This window comes from Protomyctophum bolini (assembly GCF_963924005.1).
Source record: "Protomyctophum bolini genome assembly, chromosome: 9".
In the NCBI taxonomy this organism is placed as follows: Eukaryota; Metazoa; Chordata; class Actinopteri; order Myctophiformes; family Myctophidae; genus Protomyctophum; species Protomyctophum bolini.
The window spans coordinates 5,885,469-5,901,718 of NC_137870.1; the positions used below are offsets into that span (position 1 = coordinate 5,885,469).

At 41.1% G+C, this 16,250-nt stretch overlaps 2 protein-coding genes across 2 annotated transcripts in view; one reads left to right on the forward strand and one right to left on the reverse strand.

Moving 5' to 3' along the window:
• Positions 1 to 1,313: 1,313 nt before the first annotated feature.
• On the forward strand, positions 1,314 to 2,801 carry LOC308321283 (SCAN domain-containing protein 3-like; the record flags this gene model as incomplete). The annotated part of the gene is made up of 1 exon (XM_080772122.1): positions 1,314 to 2,801. One exon carries the CDS (start codon positions 1,314 to 1,316, stop codon positions 2,799 to 2,801), a length of 1,488 nt encoding a protein of 495 aa, XP_080628248.1.
• Positions 2,802 to 7,345: 4,544 nt separating this feature from the next.
• The window catches only part of st14a (ST14 transmembrane serine protease matriptase a), a gene marked incomplete at its 3' end in the record, with an annotated part of 34,542 nt that continues 25,637 nt past the window's right edge, over positions 7,346 to 16,250 (reverse strand). Inside the window, exons 14-19 of the mRNA XM_080771883.1 lie at positions 15,226 to 15,345; positions 13,645 to 13,770; positions 10,380 to 10,563; positions 9,316 to 9,587; positions 8,459 to 8,595; positions 7,346 to 7,507 (exon numbers count right to left, since the gene is read on the reverse strand). Coding sequence (XP_080628009.1) covers positions 7,346 to 7,507; positions 8,459 to 8,595; positions 9,316 to 9,587; positions 10,380 to 10,563; positions 13,645 to 13,770; positions 15,226 to 15,345 — 1,001 coding nt within the window. The remainder of the gene's footprint in view (positions 7,508 to 8,458; positions 8,596 to 9,315; positions 9,588 to 10,379; positions 10,564 to 13,644; positions 13,771 to 15,225; positions 15,346 to 16,250) is intronic.

Sequence of the window (16,250 nt, forward strand, 5' to 3'; positions counted from 1 at the left end):
TTTTTTTTTCAAAATTTCAAAAAACATGGGCTATAACCCACCGTTTTTTTCATTTTTTTCAAATCCTCAAAAATGATGAAAAACGGCGTGCCATAGTATGCCGTACGATATGGGCTATAGCCCACGGTCCAAAATGATGAGAAACGAGGCTAACTTTTTTTTTCAAAATTTCAAAAAACATGGGCTATAACCCACCGTTTTTTTCATTTTTCATTTTGTTCAAATCCTCAAAAATGATGAAAAACGGCGTGCCATAGTATGCCGTACGATATGGGCTATAGCCCATGGTCCAAAATGATGAGAAACGAGGCTAACTTTTTTTTTTCAAAATTTAAAAAAACATGGGCTATAACCCACCGTTTTTTTTATTTTTCATTTTTTTCAAATCCTCAAAAATGATGAAAAACGGCGTGCCATAGTATGCCGTACGATATGGGCTATAGCCCACGGTCCAAAATGATGAGAAACGAGGCTAACTTTTTTTTTCAAAATTTCAAAAAACATGGGCTATAACCCACCGTTTTTTTCATTTTTCATTTTTTTCAAATCCTCAAAAATGATGAAAAACGGCGTGCCATAGTATGCCGTACGACAGTGATACTCAACGTCCGGCCCGCGGGCCACATCCGGCCCGCGGGACCATTATGACTGGCCCGCCAATCAAAAAAAAAAAAAAAAAAAAAAAAAAAAGAATTAAAATTAAAAAAAAAATTAAATAAAAATTAATAAATCTGAATGAAGTTATCTTTAATTACATTATTATAAGTAATACTATTAGAATTGTACTATTACTCGAACGAAAATAAAAGCTTGGGGGGGGGGAGATAAACGCAGCGGAACCATGGTGAGGTATGTCAAGTCACTACGGACTCACCTGTCTGACCCGCAGCTCTGCAGTAAACATTGCAGTAAACATGAGCCTCAATAAGCGCCGTAAGGTTGATGTCGAGAACCGGCACTTTAACGCAAAATGGACCAATGATTTCGCTTTTATTTTGCCATCTCATGCAAATGCAACACCACTATGTTTAATTTGCGTGCAAACAGTGTCGGTTGTTAAGCTTGACAATTTAAGGCGGCACTATGAAAGCAAACATGCACGGTTCCACACCGACTTTCCGCCTGGTAGCAAAGCCAGAGAAGACAAGATTATTAATTTGAAAAAATCTTACGCTGGCTCCACAGCCATAATAACAACAGCAGCAACACTAACGCAAAAGGCCACTGCGGCCTCACTACGTGTGACTTGGGAGCTTGTTAAACATGGAAAGCCATTTTTGGACGCTGAAGTGGTGAAACGGTGCACACTAGGCATGGTGGAGGAGTTGTATGCTGGGGAGAAACAGAAGGAGGAGATCATCAATCGTGTGAAAACAGTCCAGCTATCTGACTCAACCGCGATGCGCAGAGTTGAACACTTGTATGAGAACAGCTTTTCCTCTTTGGTGTCACATCTGAAATCAACGGAGGTAGAGTTCATGTCCGTGGCAGTGGATGAGTCAACTGATCAAACTGATACAGCTCAACTATCTGTATTTGTCAGGTACTTTGATGGACATGTGTTCAAAGAGGAGTTACTGTGCCTTTTGCCCCTGGATACGAACACAACTGGAGAGCTGACTTATGCTGCTGTGAAGAATTTTTTTAATGAAAATGCTTTGGATCTCGGTAAAATAAACCTTCTTGTTACCGACGGGGGAGCATCCATGATCGGAAAGGAGAAGGGCTTTGCGTCGCGTGTACGAAAAGACTACCCCACTGTAAACTCACTTCATTGCATCATTCATCAGACTGTTTTGTGTGCGAAGCTGTCTGGCAAGATGAAACAAACCATGGAGACGGTGATTAAAACAGTGAACCATATCCGTTCAACGTCGAGTTTGCAGCACCGGCTTTTTAAAATGTTGCTCAAGGAACAAAACGCCGAATACGCTGACGTCCTTCAGCACAACGACGTGAGGTGGTTGAGCAGGGGGCGTGTGCTGGAGAGATTCTTTGCACTGCGAAATGAGGTAACTGCTTTTCTCTCCGGTCAGAAATCTGCCAAATCACAGGAGTTCTTGTCATTTATGCAAGATCCAGAGTTCATATCACATCTCGCATTTCTGTGTGATATCACAAGTCACCTTAACACGCTTAATCTGCAGCTGCAGGGTGGAGGTGCCAGTGTGGCAGAGCTTATCCACAAAGTGCATGCATTTCAAGTTAATTTGGATACAGTGTTCCTATCTGATCTAAAGGGGAGAAAGTTACAATTCCCTACTCTGCGCGGCGTCCCCCTGGACCCTGCTAAAAATGCAGGTTCACTGTTCGAAATGGAAGCATTGCTGAAATGCTTGAGAGATAACTTTAAGGCCCGCTTTGAGCATTTCCAACTCCCGAGTGAAGTGCTCAGATTTCTGCGCGACCCATTCAGCGTCACTGCCACCGGGTCATGCCCAGCCGAAGCAAAGGCTCTGCTGCCCGTTATCGACGAGGGCACGTTCCAGCTGGAAATTACGCAGCTTCAAACAGACGAGCTGCTGAAAGCCAAGTTCAAGGAAGAAGAACTGTGGGCGTTTTGGACTCGTTCTGCACAGCCATATAAGAACAGCAAGAGACTTGCTATTTACCTTTTGACAATGTTTGGATCAACCTATATTTGTGAGGCAGGGTTTTCAACGATGAATCTGATTAAGAATCAGAAGCGCAACAGGCTGACAGACGCGCACCTCAATCATTGCATGCACATCGCGCTCACCGCATACACACCCGACTTCAGTAAGCTTGCAAAGGAAAAGGTATGCCAAACGTCTCACTAGATTTATTTGGTATATTTTATTTTTTTGCTCTCAGATTTGAGCAGTTCCTTACTTTTTATGGAAGAAAGAAAAACGTTTGTTTAAAGTGGACCAAGTCATGCAATGCAAATGAAAGACATACTGTGTATCCCTATTCCCTGACATAATTTTATAGCTAAACGGACATAATTTTATTTTATTTGAATGATGAAACCCAGCTGCCATTAATAGTTCTTCACTTATAGCTATCTATTTTCAGGTAGATTGTTTTATTTTACTCAGTCAGCCATATCACTACTCATTTTTTTTCATGAAAAAGGTCATAGCTGGGTAATCTATTTTCAGGCAGATTGTGTTTATTGTATTTTATTTTACTCAGCCATAACAATTTATTTTCTGTTAACCAACTTGCTGGCTGGCAGGCAGGCAGACAGCTACTCATAGACAGGCACTGCCTGTCTATGAGTAGCTGTCTGCCTGCCTGCCTGTCCAATTCTCCATGAGTAGCTGTCTGTCTGCCTGGCAGACAGTAAGACAGCTACTCATTGACAGGCAGTGCCTGTCTATGAGTAGCTGTCTGCCTGCCTGCCTGTCCAATTCTCCATGAGTAGCTGTCTGCCTGGCAGACAGTAAGACAGCTACTCATAGACAGGCACTGCCTGTCTATATAGCTGTCTGCCTGCCTGCCTGTCCAATTCTCCATGAGTAGCTGTCTGTCTGCCTGGCAGACAGTAAGACAGCTACTCATTGACAGACAGACAAATAACTACTCATGGACAGACAGACAGGCAGGCAGGCAGGCAAAGAGCTACTCATGTTATGTTATTATGTTATCACAGCTACTCATGTTATGTGCAATAATTTGTGCAGTTATGGAAACAGCTCTTTGTGTTTATGCAAGAAAATGTAACACATTTATTTATTTACATATTGTCTGCATGCACATTGTACTTTGATACATTTTGCGAAAATAAAGCAATTGAAAGAGATAAGTTATCAAGTATCATTAATGTCGTAATTTTATCTACTGGCCCCTGGCCCCTTGCCATTTTTGTAATGCGGCCCACCGGTAAATCTAGTTGAGTATCCCTGCCGTACGATATGGGCTATAGCCCACGGTCCAAAATGATGAGAAACGAGGCTAACTTTTTTTTTCAAAATTTCAAAAAACATGGGCTATAACCCACCGTTTTTTTCATTTTTCATTTTTTTCAAATCCTCAAAAATGATGAAAAACGGCGTGCCATAGTATGCCGTACGATATGGGCTATAGCCCACGGTCCAAAATGATGAGAAACGAGGCTAACTTTTTTTTTCAAAATTTCAAAAAACATGGGCTATAACCCACCGTTTTTTTCATTTTTCATTTTTTTCAAATCCTCAAAAATGATGAAAAACGGCGTGCCATAGTATGCCGTACGATATGGGCTATAGCCCACGGTCCAAAATGATGAGAAACGAGGCTAACTTTTTTTTTCAAAATTTCAAAAAACATGGGCTATAACCCACCGTTTTTTTCATTTTTCATTTTTTTCAAATCCTCAAAAATGATGAAAAACGGCGTGCCATAGTATGCCGTACGATATGGGCTATAGCCCACGGTCCAAAATGATGAGAAACGAGGCTAACTTTTTTTTCCAAAATTTCAAAAAACATGGGCTATAACCCACCGTTTTTTTCATTTTTCATTTTTTTCAAATCCTCAAAAATGATGAAAAACGGCGTGCCATAGTATGCCGTACGATATGGGCTATAGCCCACGGTCCAAAATGATGAGAAACGAGGCTAACTTTTTTTTTCAAAATTTCAAAAAACATGGGCTATAACCCACGGTTTTTTTCATTTTTCATTTTTTTCAAATCCTCAAAAATGATGAAAAACGGCGTGCCATAGTATGCCGTACGATATGGGCTATAGCCCACGGTCCAAAATGATGAGAAACGAGGCTAACTTTTTTTTTTTAATTTCAAAAAACATGGGCTATAACCCACCGTTTTTTTCATTTTTCATTTTTTTCAAATCCTCAAAAATGATGAAAAACGGCGTGCCATAGTATGCCGTACTATATGGGCTATAGCCCACGGTCCAAAATGATGAGAAACGAGGCTAACTTTTTTTTTCAAAATTTCAAAAAACATGGGCTATAACCCACCGTTTTTTTCATTTTTCATTTTTTTCAAATCCTCAAAAATGATGACAAACGGCGTGCCATAGTATGCCGTACGATATGGGCTATAGCCCACGGTCCAAAATGATGAGAAACGAGGCTAACTTTTTTTTTCCAAAATTTCAAAAAACATGGGCTATAACCCACCGTTTTTTTCATTTTTCATTTTTTTCAAATCCTCAAAAATGATGAAAAACGGCGTGCCATAGTATGCCGTACGATATGGGCTATAGCCCACGGTCCAAAATGATGAGAAACGAGGCTAACTTTTTTTTTCAAAATTTCAAAAAACATGGGCTATAACCCACCGTTTTTTTCATTTTTCATTTTGTTCAAATCCTCAAAAATGATGAAAAACGGCGTGCCATAGTATGCCGTACGATATGGGCTATAGCCCACGGTCCAAAATGATGAGAAACGAGGCTAACTTTTTTTTTTTTAATTTCAAAAAACATGGGCTATAACCCACCGTTTTTTTCATTTTTCATTTTTTTCAAATCCTCAAAAATGATGAAAAACGGCGTGCCATAGTATGCCGTACTATATGGGCTATAGCCCACGGTCCAAAATGATGAGAAACGAGGCTAACTTTTTTTTTCAAAATTTCAAAAAACATGGGCTATAACCCACCGTTTTTTTCATTTTTCATTTTTTTCAAATCCTCAAAAATGATGACAAACGGCGTGCCATAGTATGCCGTACGATATGGGCTATAGCCCACGGTCCAAAATGATGAGAAACGAGGCTAACTTTTTTTTTCCAAAATTTCAAAAAACATGGGCTATAACCCACCGTTTTTTTCATTTTTCATTTTTTTCAAATCCTCAAAAATGATGAAAAACGGCGTGCCATAGTATGCCGTACGATATGGGCTATAGCCCACGGTCCAAAATGATGAGAAACGAGGCTAACTTTTTTTTTCAAAATTTCAAAAAACATGGGCTATAACCCACCGTTTTTTTCATTTTTCATTTTGTTCAAATCCTCAAAAATGATGAAAAACGGCGTGCCATAGTATGCCGTACGATATGGGCTATAGCCCATGGTCCAAAATGATGAGAAACGAGGATAACTTTTTTTTTTTTTAATTCAAAAAACATGGGCTATAACCCATCGTTTTTGTCAAATTGCGGAATTGCGGAAATGGTAATTGCGGAAATGGGTATATGATGTCTTTCCCCTGAGATCAGCCTCACCTTTGGAGTTAACTTTTAAGACTGTATAGTGTACTCAGTACTCAGATACACTCTTATGAAGTTACTAGTTGTATAATGCTTTCTATTTACTTTTAAGTTCATCTATAGACTATAGTTCATGACTAACTAATATGTAAACATTAAAACAATGTCTGGCGAAAAACATTTGATTTATGTCAAAACAGACAAGACTTGGTGGTACATTTATTTTAAAAACTGGCACTGTAAATTACATTATTTACACAATTTGAGGCAGTTACAGTTCACCTTACCTACAGCTAAATTCATTCGCTTTTAGTGCATTGAGATCACAATACAGTATGTTACAAGAAAATGAAGACAACTTTCACTCTGCATGTTTGGTTCCGATGTAAAGCCATTTCACATCCTGTTAAAATGAAATGCAAAACCTGGAATAAAATAAAAATAAAAACGTGTTTGTAAAAGTGAACACATCACATCACAGATCACATCTTTGAGTCCCTTCATGTCAAAGCTCTGTGCAGGATGATAATCTGAACACACAACATACCATCGGAGGTAAGACCAACCGTAAACTTGACTGTACAAATCAAGAAAATCGAATTGTCAGACACACAAGAAGGAGAGTGGGAAATATAGAGAGCAGTATGTGCACGACATGTCCTACATGCACGTATGTAACATCAGCATCATTAAACCAATTAAATATGTACATTTCATATGTGCTACTTTGTTGTGCTTGCATGCTTTAACCAGTGTCAACCTGGTATACCTATCTTGGGCTGGGCATGCCATTATAGGAGTAAAAATCTTAAAATAGGCTATTTTACGATTTTTACTCTATTTTCGCTGTGCAACAAAGACAAAGTATAAAACAGGGCACAAGTGGTCATTAAAGCATGCTGCGAAACAGGCAGCTAAAGGCACCGGAGCAAAACATTTATTTACATTTCAATATTTTAAAAAAAACAAAAAAAACACACACATTCTCCACACTTTAAAATCGCATTGGACATTAAAAAAAAATTGCTGCTAATGCAAAACAGTCTGTCATCCAATGTAGGCGTGATACTGAGACCGCTGCTGCGGTGATGGCTGCAGGGGAGCAGTCCTTTGAATGTAATAACACACAGTCGTCTGTGCTGCGGTGTTGCTCGTCATCCTCATGGCTGCTTGTCATTCTGTGGTCGATATCGTTAGGCCTCGTTACCCTCCATAGCCTACACGCCCGTCTTCTCTTTGATCCAGCCGTTGAATTTGGTGACCGTCGAGTAAATGCCTGGCTTGTGGCGCCGGGCGCAGCCGTCGCCCCAGCTCACCACTCCGGCCAGGAACATATGACCCCCGAGGGAGGGGCTGGACAGAGGACCACCGGAATCCCCCTGACACACACACACACACACACACACACACCATCACATATAATGGCCATCAAATAATAATAATAATAGTTCACTCATTTGCTCCACTTGCTCGACAGTGTGTCGAGCAATATTGTATATACAGTACATAGATACCACAGTGAAGCAATGCATCAATGCAGCTGTCACATTAGTCGGGGCAAGCAGCATCAGTCCTAATGTCTATTGAAGCAGTTCTCTCCACAATTAAAACCATTCATAACTGAATATAACTGGGTGAAAAACAACAAACTATAGCACTGAATGTTGCCAAAACCAAAAGTATTGTTTTTGGCACCAGGCATATGCTTATTGGTGACCCTCAGCTGCACCTATATCAATGTCAGGTATACCAATAGAACAGGTTAAGAAAACTAAACTGCTTGGAGTTCTACTGGACAGTGAATTGTCATGGTCGGACCATATTGATGGCATTGTAACTAAGATGGGTAGAGGTATAGCCATGGTCAGGAAGTGCTCCGCATACTTGACATCCTCAGTGCGGTGTCTGTCCAAGGATGTCAGCAGAGGAGGAGGAATTCATTGTTCACAACAAATACATGGCTGCGCCACTGCCTACTACTAGCAAACTTTTATACATCCGCACTCCAAGTTCATTAATCATCTGGCATAATGTAATGGATAAGTGTTATCCAAGAATTGATCAACAGGGGGCGCTGCTGTCACATTCATGGCTGGATCTACTGGCTGGATCCATTCTCACGCCTCGTTTCCGGTATCAACACTTGGATCGAGGATGAGCTTGTGGTAACGACCCGATTTACCCAGGTAAATAAAATGCATTTTTACCAATTATCGGGGGGTCGATTGTACTGGATATAAATATCGTGTGACTACTTCAAAAGGTATATATAAAAAAACAAAAAAGTAAAGCTGGCTTATGTATGCATGGAGGTGAATGAGTAAAAGTACCTGACAGGCGTCCACTCCTCCAGACAGCACTCCAGCACACGTCATCCGACCGGTGATCTGACCGTTCATCAGTTTGTCACACACGGTGCTGTTGATGATGCGGACCTGGGCCTTCTGTAGTACCTTCGCTGCGAACCCTGCACACACACACACACACACACACACACACACACACAGTATTTTAGCCGTGACGTGAGCGCCTTTGAGCAGGAACTCCTTTAGGTGTTAGCATTATGTTATGCTTTAGCCATTGAAAAATAGCAGATCTACGAGCTTGTAGGTCTGCTATTTTTGAAAGATCGAAGAACGACTGACGTAGAAACATGACTTTTTCAGAAAACTGTCAGGATGTAGAAGACATTTTTACCAGCTGCAAGCTGGTCAATGTTAGCTTGTGAAAGTCCCGACAGGAGATCATTTTCTGCTGAGCCTGCTCTGTCACCAGTTGTGGCAACACTGGTTGCCAAGCCTGCATATTTCCAGCCTAACGTGGATTAATTCACAGTTGCTTGCCTTGTTTGGTTTTTGGAGGCTGCTTAGCTTATTTCTGTCACGACAGTTGCCACCACTGGCAACAACCCATAACATCCCATCGTCTGCACGGCATGGCTAGTCAAGCAGTTCTGATTGGCTGCCTCGTCTCCAGCCATGTTGCCTCAGAATTCTTTAGGGTCACTAATTTGAGCATAACAGCGGAGCGCAGCTAAAAAGTGACATAACGTCAGCAGCAGACCCACAGATAATAATAATAATGCAGCTGGTAATTAATTGATTTAATCAATTTGGGCTTGTTTTAATCTGATCTCAGGTCAGAATCATGGGTGTTTTAAATAAGAGTGACTTTGATCAAAACTCACCGCCCTCGCGCGTGGCGCCCCAGCCGGTGATCCAGACGGTGTGGCCGGGGGGGAAGACGTGCGTTGGCGACGGCATGCAGATGGGCCTGATGTAGTCGCTGTAGGTGACGGGGCTGTCCAGCTCCATCAGGGCGATGTCGTTGTCGAAGGTGAAGGAGTTGTAGTACGGGTGGGGGACGACCTGCTTGAGTCTCCTCCGAACCACGTGCGCACTGACGCTCTTCTGGACGTGAAGGCCCAGGAGGGCCTCCCACGTGGCGGGCTGGGCGAACCTGGGAGACAAAACACACACACACACACACACACGTTCCTTTACTTCCTTTGATTAACCCATTCTGACCTGAGATCAGATTCTAACGCACAGAAGAATGGTGGTTCTTTAACGCATTTTGACCCGAGATCAGATTCTAAAAAAATGTCTTAAATCCTGACGGTTAAAAAATATATATCAGACCTACAAGCTCGTAGCGCGCCACTCGGTGGCGCGCTACGAGCTTGTAGATCTGCTACTTTTAAATAGCTAAAGCAAAACGTAATGCTAACACCAAAAGGGGTTCCCGCCTAAAATGGGTTAAATACAGGTTTTTTGGGAACTCTTTTTTAGAGTTCTGGGAATCGTCGGTTCTATTTTCTAAGGAATGACCCAAGTAATGTGATCAGATAAAAATATCACCTTGTTATTGTCACTACTGGAGTGATAACCGAATATTATACAAGTACAAATTATAGCAGTAGTGAGTAGCACTTTATTTCAACTTGAGAGAAATGAATAGTGTACGCCGTAATTATATTAACATTTAGTGTTGTATTAGACACAAAAATCACACCCGTGTGAACTGAGTGGTGCAACTCCCCCGCCCCCCCTCTCTCTCTCTCTCTCTCTCATTAGCAGGCAACAGTGCAGCACTATCACTCTCTCTGTTTCTGGCACAACAGCGCACCTACTGGTACTCATTAAAGTCACATTAACACGGACATTGCTGTTCCTTGGGAGTGGTTGCACCACTCAAAAATAGACACTGTATCTGTATCGGGTTGGACACTTGATGGAAACATCAACGTACTTGTTTTGCTTGTCGTCTTGCACACAGTGGGCCGCGGTGACCAGCCAGGTGGGGCTAATGATGGAGGCTCCGCACACGTGGCCGTAGCGTTGGGTCTGCAGGCTGACCTGCCAGGGAAACTCGCCCTCCTCCGCGTCCTGACCGCCCACGATGCGCGACGTCTTGAACCTGCTCCTCCCGCAATCTGAATGAGCCCATGGTCCAAAATGATGAGAAACGAGGATAACCTTTTTTTCAAAATTTCAAAAAACATGGGCTATAACCCATCGTTTTTGTCATTTCGTCATTTTTTTCAAATCTTCAAAAATGATGAAAAACGGCGCGCTATAGTATGCCGTACGATATGGGCTATAGCCCACGGTCCAAAATGATGAGAAACGAGGCTAATTTTTGTTTTCAAAATTTCAAAAAAACATGGGCTATAACCCATCGTTTTTGTAATTTCGTCATTTTTTTCAAATCCTCAAAAATGATGAAAAACGGCGCGCTATAGTATGCCGTACGATATGGGCTATAGCCCATGGTCCAAAATGATGAGAAACGAGGCTAACTTTTTTTTTCAAAATTTCAAAAAACATGGGCTATAACCCATCGTTTTTGTATTTGTCATTTTTTTCAAATCCTCAAAAATGATGAAAAACGGCGCGCTATAGTATGCCGTACGATATGGGCTATAGCCCATGGTCCAAAATGATGAGAAACGAGGATAACTTTTTTTTTCAAAATTTCAAAAAACATGGGCTATAACCCATCGTTTTTGTCATTTCGTCATTTTTTTCAAATCCTCAAAAATGATGAAAAACGGCGCGCTATAGTATGCCGTACGATATGGGCTATAGCCCACGGTCCAAAATGATGAGAAACGAGGCTAACTCTTTTTTTTCAAAATTTCAAAAAACATGGGCTATAACCCATCGTTTTTGTCATTTCGTCATTTTTTTCAAATCCTCAAAAATGATGAAAAACGGCGCGCTATAGTATGCCGTACGATATGGGCTATAGCCCACGGTCCAAAATGATGAGAAACGAGGCTAACTTTTTTTTTCAAAATTTCAAAAAACATGGGCTATAACCCATCGTTTTTGTAATTTCGTCATTTTTTTCAAATCCTCAAAAATGATGAAAAACGGCGCGCTATAGTATGCCGTACGATATGGGCTATAGCCCACGGTCCAAAATGATGAGAAACGAGGCTAACTTTTTTTTTCAAAATTTCAAAAAACATGGGCTATAACCCATCGTTTTTGTAATTTCGTCATTTTTTTCAAATCCTCAAAAAATGATGAAAAATGGCGCGCTATAGTATGCCGTACGATATGGGCTATAGCCCATGGTCCAAAATGATGAGAAACGAGGCTAACTTTTTTTTTCAAAATTTCAAAAAACATGGGCTATAACCCATCGTTTTTGTAATTTCGTCATTTTTTTCAAATCCTCAAAAATGATGAAAAACGGCGCGCTATAGTATGCCGTACGATATGGGCTATAGCCCATGGTCCAAAATGATGAGAAACGAGGCTAACTTTTTTTTTCAAAATTTCAAAAAACATGGGCTATAACCCATCGTTTTTGTAATTTCGTCATTTTTTTCAAATCCTCAAAAATGATGAAAAACGGCGCGCTATAGTATGCCGTACGATATGGGCTATGGCCCATGGTCCAACATGATGAGAAACGAGGATAACTTTTTTTTTCAAAATTTCAAAAAACATGGGCTATAACCCATCGTTTTTGTCATTTCGTCATTTTTTTCAAATCCTCAAAAATGATGAAAAACGGCGCGCTATAGTATGCCGTATGATATGGGCTATAGCCCACGGTCCAAAATGATGAGAAACGAGGCTAACTTTTTTTTTCAAAATTTCAAAAAACATGGGCTATAACCCATCGTTTTTGTCATTTCGTCATTTTTTTCAAATCCTCAAAAATGATGAAAAACGGCACGCTATAGTATGCCGTACGAAAACGCAATCTGAAAACGAGACGCCATTATTATCCCCCCAGTCAAATGAGAAACAAAACAGCTAAACCGACTCGACACAGCTCAGTTCAGTTAACCCATTCTGACCTGAGATCAGATTCTAAAAATGTCTTCTACATCCTGACAGTTTTCATTCTGACCCGAGATCAGATTCTAAAAAATGTCTTCTATGTCAGTCGCTCTTCGATTTTTTCGAAAATAGCAGACCTACAAGCTCGTGGCGTGCTATGAGCTTGTAGATCTGCTATTTTTCAATAGCTAAAGCATTTACCTAATTTATTGCGGTGGTTTTCAACCAATGGTCCGGGGACCACCATTGGTCCTTGAGGGGGTTTCCAAGTGGTCCCCAACTAAATGATGTCCAAATGTGGACATTATATCTCTAACTCTCAAGAGTTAAATTATTGTTATCTGCATTACTTCATTTACAAGAAGTCTACACAATCAGAGAAGGTAGAAGAACTGTTATTTTGATCAACGTTTGCCTGTTATCTCTGTGCGAGTGTCAGTTTATACCGATTTGTGTGACGGGAACAATGTGTACTTGACCATGTACACGATATATACAATTTCATTTTGGATATTTGACATTTTCCACAATAGACTCAAAGAGTCTATAGTCTGTATATTTACGTTACACCCCAATTTTCAATTTTCTTTTTAATCGCCGAGACCTAAACTCAAAAACCTCAAAGCCACCACTGAGAAACAGTGTAGTTGTAGTATAACAACAACGTGAACTTCATATGACACGCAGTGTTGTTTTCGTCGACTAAAACTAAGACGAAAAATGTTCGACTACCTTTTTTCACTGACAAAATCGAATGGAAACTAAATGAAAATTAAGCTACGATGACTAAAACTAGGACTAAATATACTGACAATTTCGTAGACAAATAAAAACTAGACTAAAATGTTAGGAAGGGACTAGTGGACAAGATATCCAGTATAAGTCATTTTACACTTTGGTTGCATGCTGAAAATAGCCGATCTACAAGCTCACAACGCGTCGCGTTGTGAGCTTGTAGATCAGCTATTTTCAGCAAGTGTAAAAACACTCATTACGACGGCATCAAGGCCCGCCAAAATACATTTTAGTCGACTAAATCAACTGTAGATTTAGTCGACTAAAATCTTATGACGTTTAGTCGACTAAAACTAGACTAACACTAAGACATTCCAGGTGACTAAAATATGACAAAAACTAAATGAAGTTTCAGTCCAAAGACTATGACTAAACTAAAATAGAAATTTGCTGCCAAAAACAACACTGATGACACGTACCACAGTTGTCCTCGTCTGAGCCGTCCTCACAGTCCTTGGTGCCGTCACACTCCGGGTTCTCCTTGTTGATGCACTTGTTGTTCTTACATTTGTACGTGATGTCGGTGCACGTGATGCCCTTTGCCGCTGGGGAGGAGAGGAGGAGACAGACGTCAATCCCCAAAGCCATGATAGAACGCATGCTGGTACCTCTAGTTGCACTCTTCGGTGTGGTGGAACCAGATCAAGTACAAAACAAATACGAGGCACAGGCCATCTCGCTCGCAACACTGTTAGCCAGGAAATTAATATTACAAGCCTGGAAATCGGATAAACCTCCGACAGTTGACATGTGGCTAAGGGAGCTGGGAGGAGTGCTGCATATGGAGAAAATTAGATTCACCTTGTCGAAAAAAGAACACCTTTATCTAAAAACCTTGTCACCATTATTGAGATGCTTGTTACATTGGACTGAAGTGGTGTAATTCAATGTTGTTCTGCCCCGTAATGTCATCTAATGAATGTTTGATATGTGTATACTGTATGTATGTTTGTATTTTCTATGAGGGTACACATGTATGCATATGTCTTCTTTTTCATATCAGAAATGTTTTTTAGAATTGATAGTGATGTTGTTTCTGTCCTCGGAGTGCCGTGTAGTCATCAGCCTTGTCAGTTATAATTTTATTGTTTTTGTCTTTTTCTTTGAGTTATGTTTTGTCTCCTTTTATTGTAAGTCTCTTGTTTGTATGTTTTTTGCTATTTTTTGTCCGATCTGTAATTTTATGGTTAAATCATTACTGAAATGCTTATATGCCAAAAATCATAATAAACAGATGTTTTTTAAAAAAAGAACGCATGCTGGTGCCTATAACTTGCTGCATTTCTAAACCCGTTGCGACTTTGGATTTCCAACCAAAGAAGTGTGTTTATACTCCAGATGTATTAATGTACAGTTCATATTATTATTACTGTGTTTAACCACTTTTAACCCATTCAGGCCTGACGTCGAAATTTCGATTTGAGGCACATTTTAACGATTTAAAAAAAAATAGCAGACCTACAAGCTCGTAGCTACAAGCTCGAGCTTGTAGATCTGCTATTTTTCAATAGCTAAATTATAACAATGTTTAAAACACCAAAAGGGGTTCCCGCCCCAAAATGGCTTAATCTGGGCATGTCATATAGCTTGAGGAACCGAATAGAACAGGGCGCCACTTTTCCATTGAACTCAATGGCCACCATAATATTCTATTCTGTCGACCTATCCCTTTGAATGGTATCCACACATGCCCTCCCTATAGGCGAAAAATTTCAACATTTCTAGAGCTTTTACATTTTTTACATATTTTCAAAAAATAAATTAACCTATTCTGACCGGGAACCCATTTTGGTGTTCAGCATCATGTTATGCTTTAGCTATTGAAAAATAGCAGATCTACAAGCTCATAGCGCGCCACCGAGTGGCGCGCTATGAGCTTGTAGGTCTGCTATTTTTGAAAAATCGAAGAACAACTGTGACATTTTTAGAAACCTCGTATGAATCTGATCTCAGGTCAGAATGGGTTAATTCTCCACGGAGCAACCGGAGAGGAAACGCACCTGTACCGCAGCCTATCTCATCAGTGGCGTCGCCGCAGTCATCGCGGCCGTCGCAGCGCTTCTTGGAAGACACACACTTGTTGTTGTTGCACACCACCTCTCCAGACTGGCACGACGTACCTACAAACCAGGAGATACCAAAAGGAATGAAAAAAATCATGTGCCAATGTCTGCCATTGAGCCCCGCATTGTAAATTAGAAAGCACTTATATTTCTAAAACTATGAAACATTTCAAAGATTCCTTTTCAGGCAAACATGTCCACCGATGAACCTAATCTAAGTAGGCTAGAATGGGGTTGCTACGTGTAAGTATGTAGGACTAGTATGTAGTATGTAGGACCGAGTGGTGCAACTCCCCTCTCTCGCTCCCCCCCCCCCTCCTCTCTTTCTCTCTCTCTGTCTCTCACTCTCTCTCATTAGCAGGCAACAGTGCAGCACTGTCTCTCTCTCTCTCTGTTTCTGGCACAACAGCACCCCTACTGGTACTCATACTGGTGCTCATTAACCAACACATACATAGGTGAACACCACATAGGCGGACACGGACATTGCTGTTCCTTGGAGTGGTTGCACCACCCAAAAAAAAAAGAGGGTATGGGGGCCTGCCTGTCTGTTTTTTTTGTCATCTTAACCCACATGAACCCTATTCTGAGGCCAATATTAGCTGAAAATAGCAGGTCCACAAGCTCACAAAGCACCACCGAGCTTGTACATTGCCCATTTTCTGCGATGAGATTTGGTACAGAGGGAAAGCAGTACAGGGGGCCAAGTATGGAACCCCTGTATAGACTCAGATCAGTGATTTTCCCAGGATTGTTGGGCATGACTCGGTTTGTGTGCTTGATGGTTAGAAGGGAGCACTCGTTTCGCTCCTGTGTGATAAAAGTATTCCGTCTATCACGGCATACTACCAACATCACGGCAACTCAACGAGTCGCGGGCACTCGTAAGCCGCTCACTTAGGGGCGGCTTAAGATAATCCTCAAGCCCACACTGTTGCCACACCAGCCCCCGTGAGTAAACA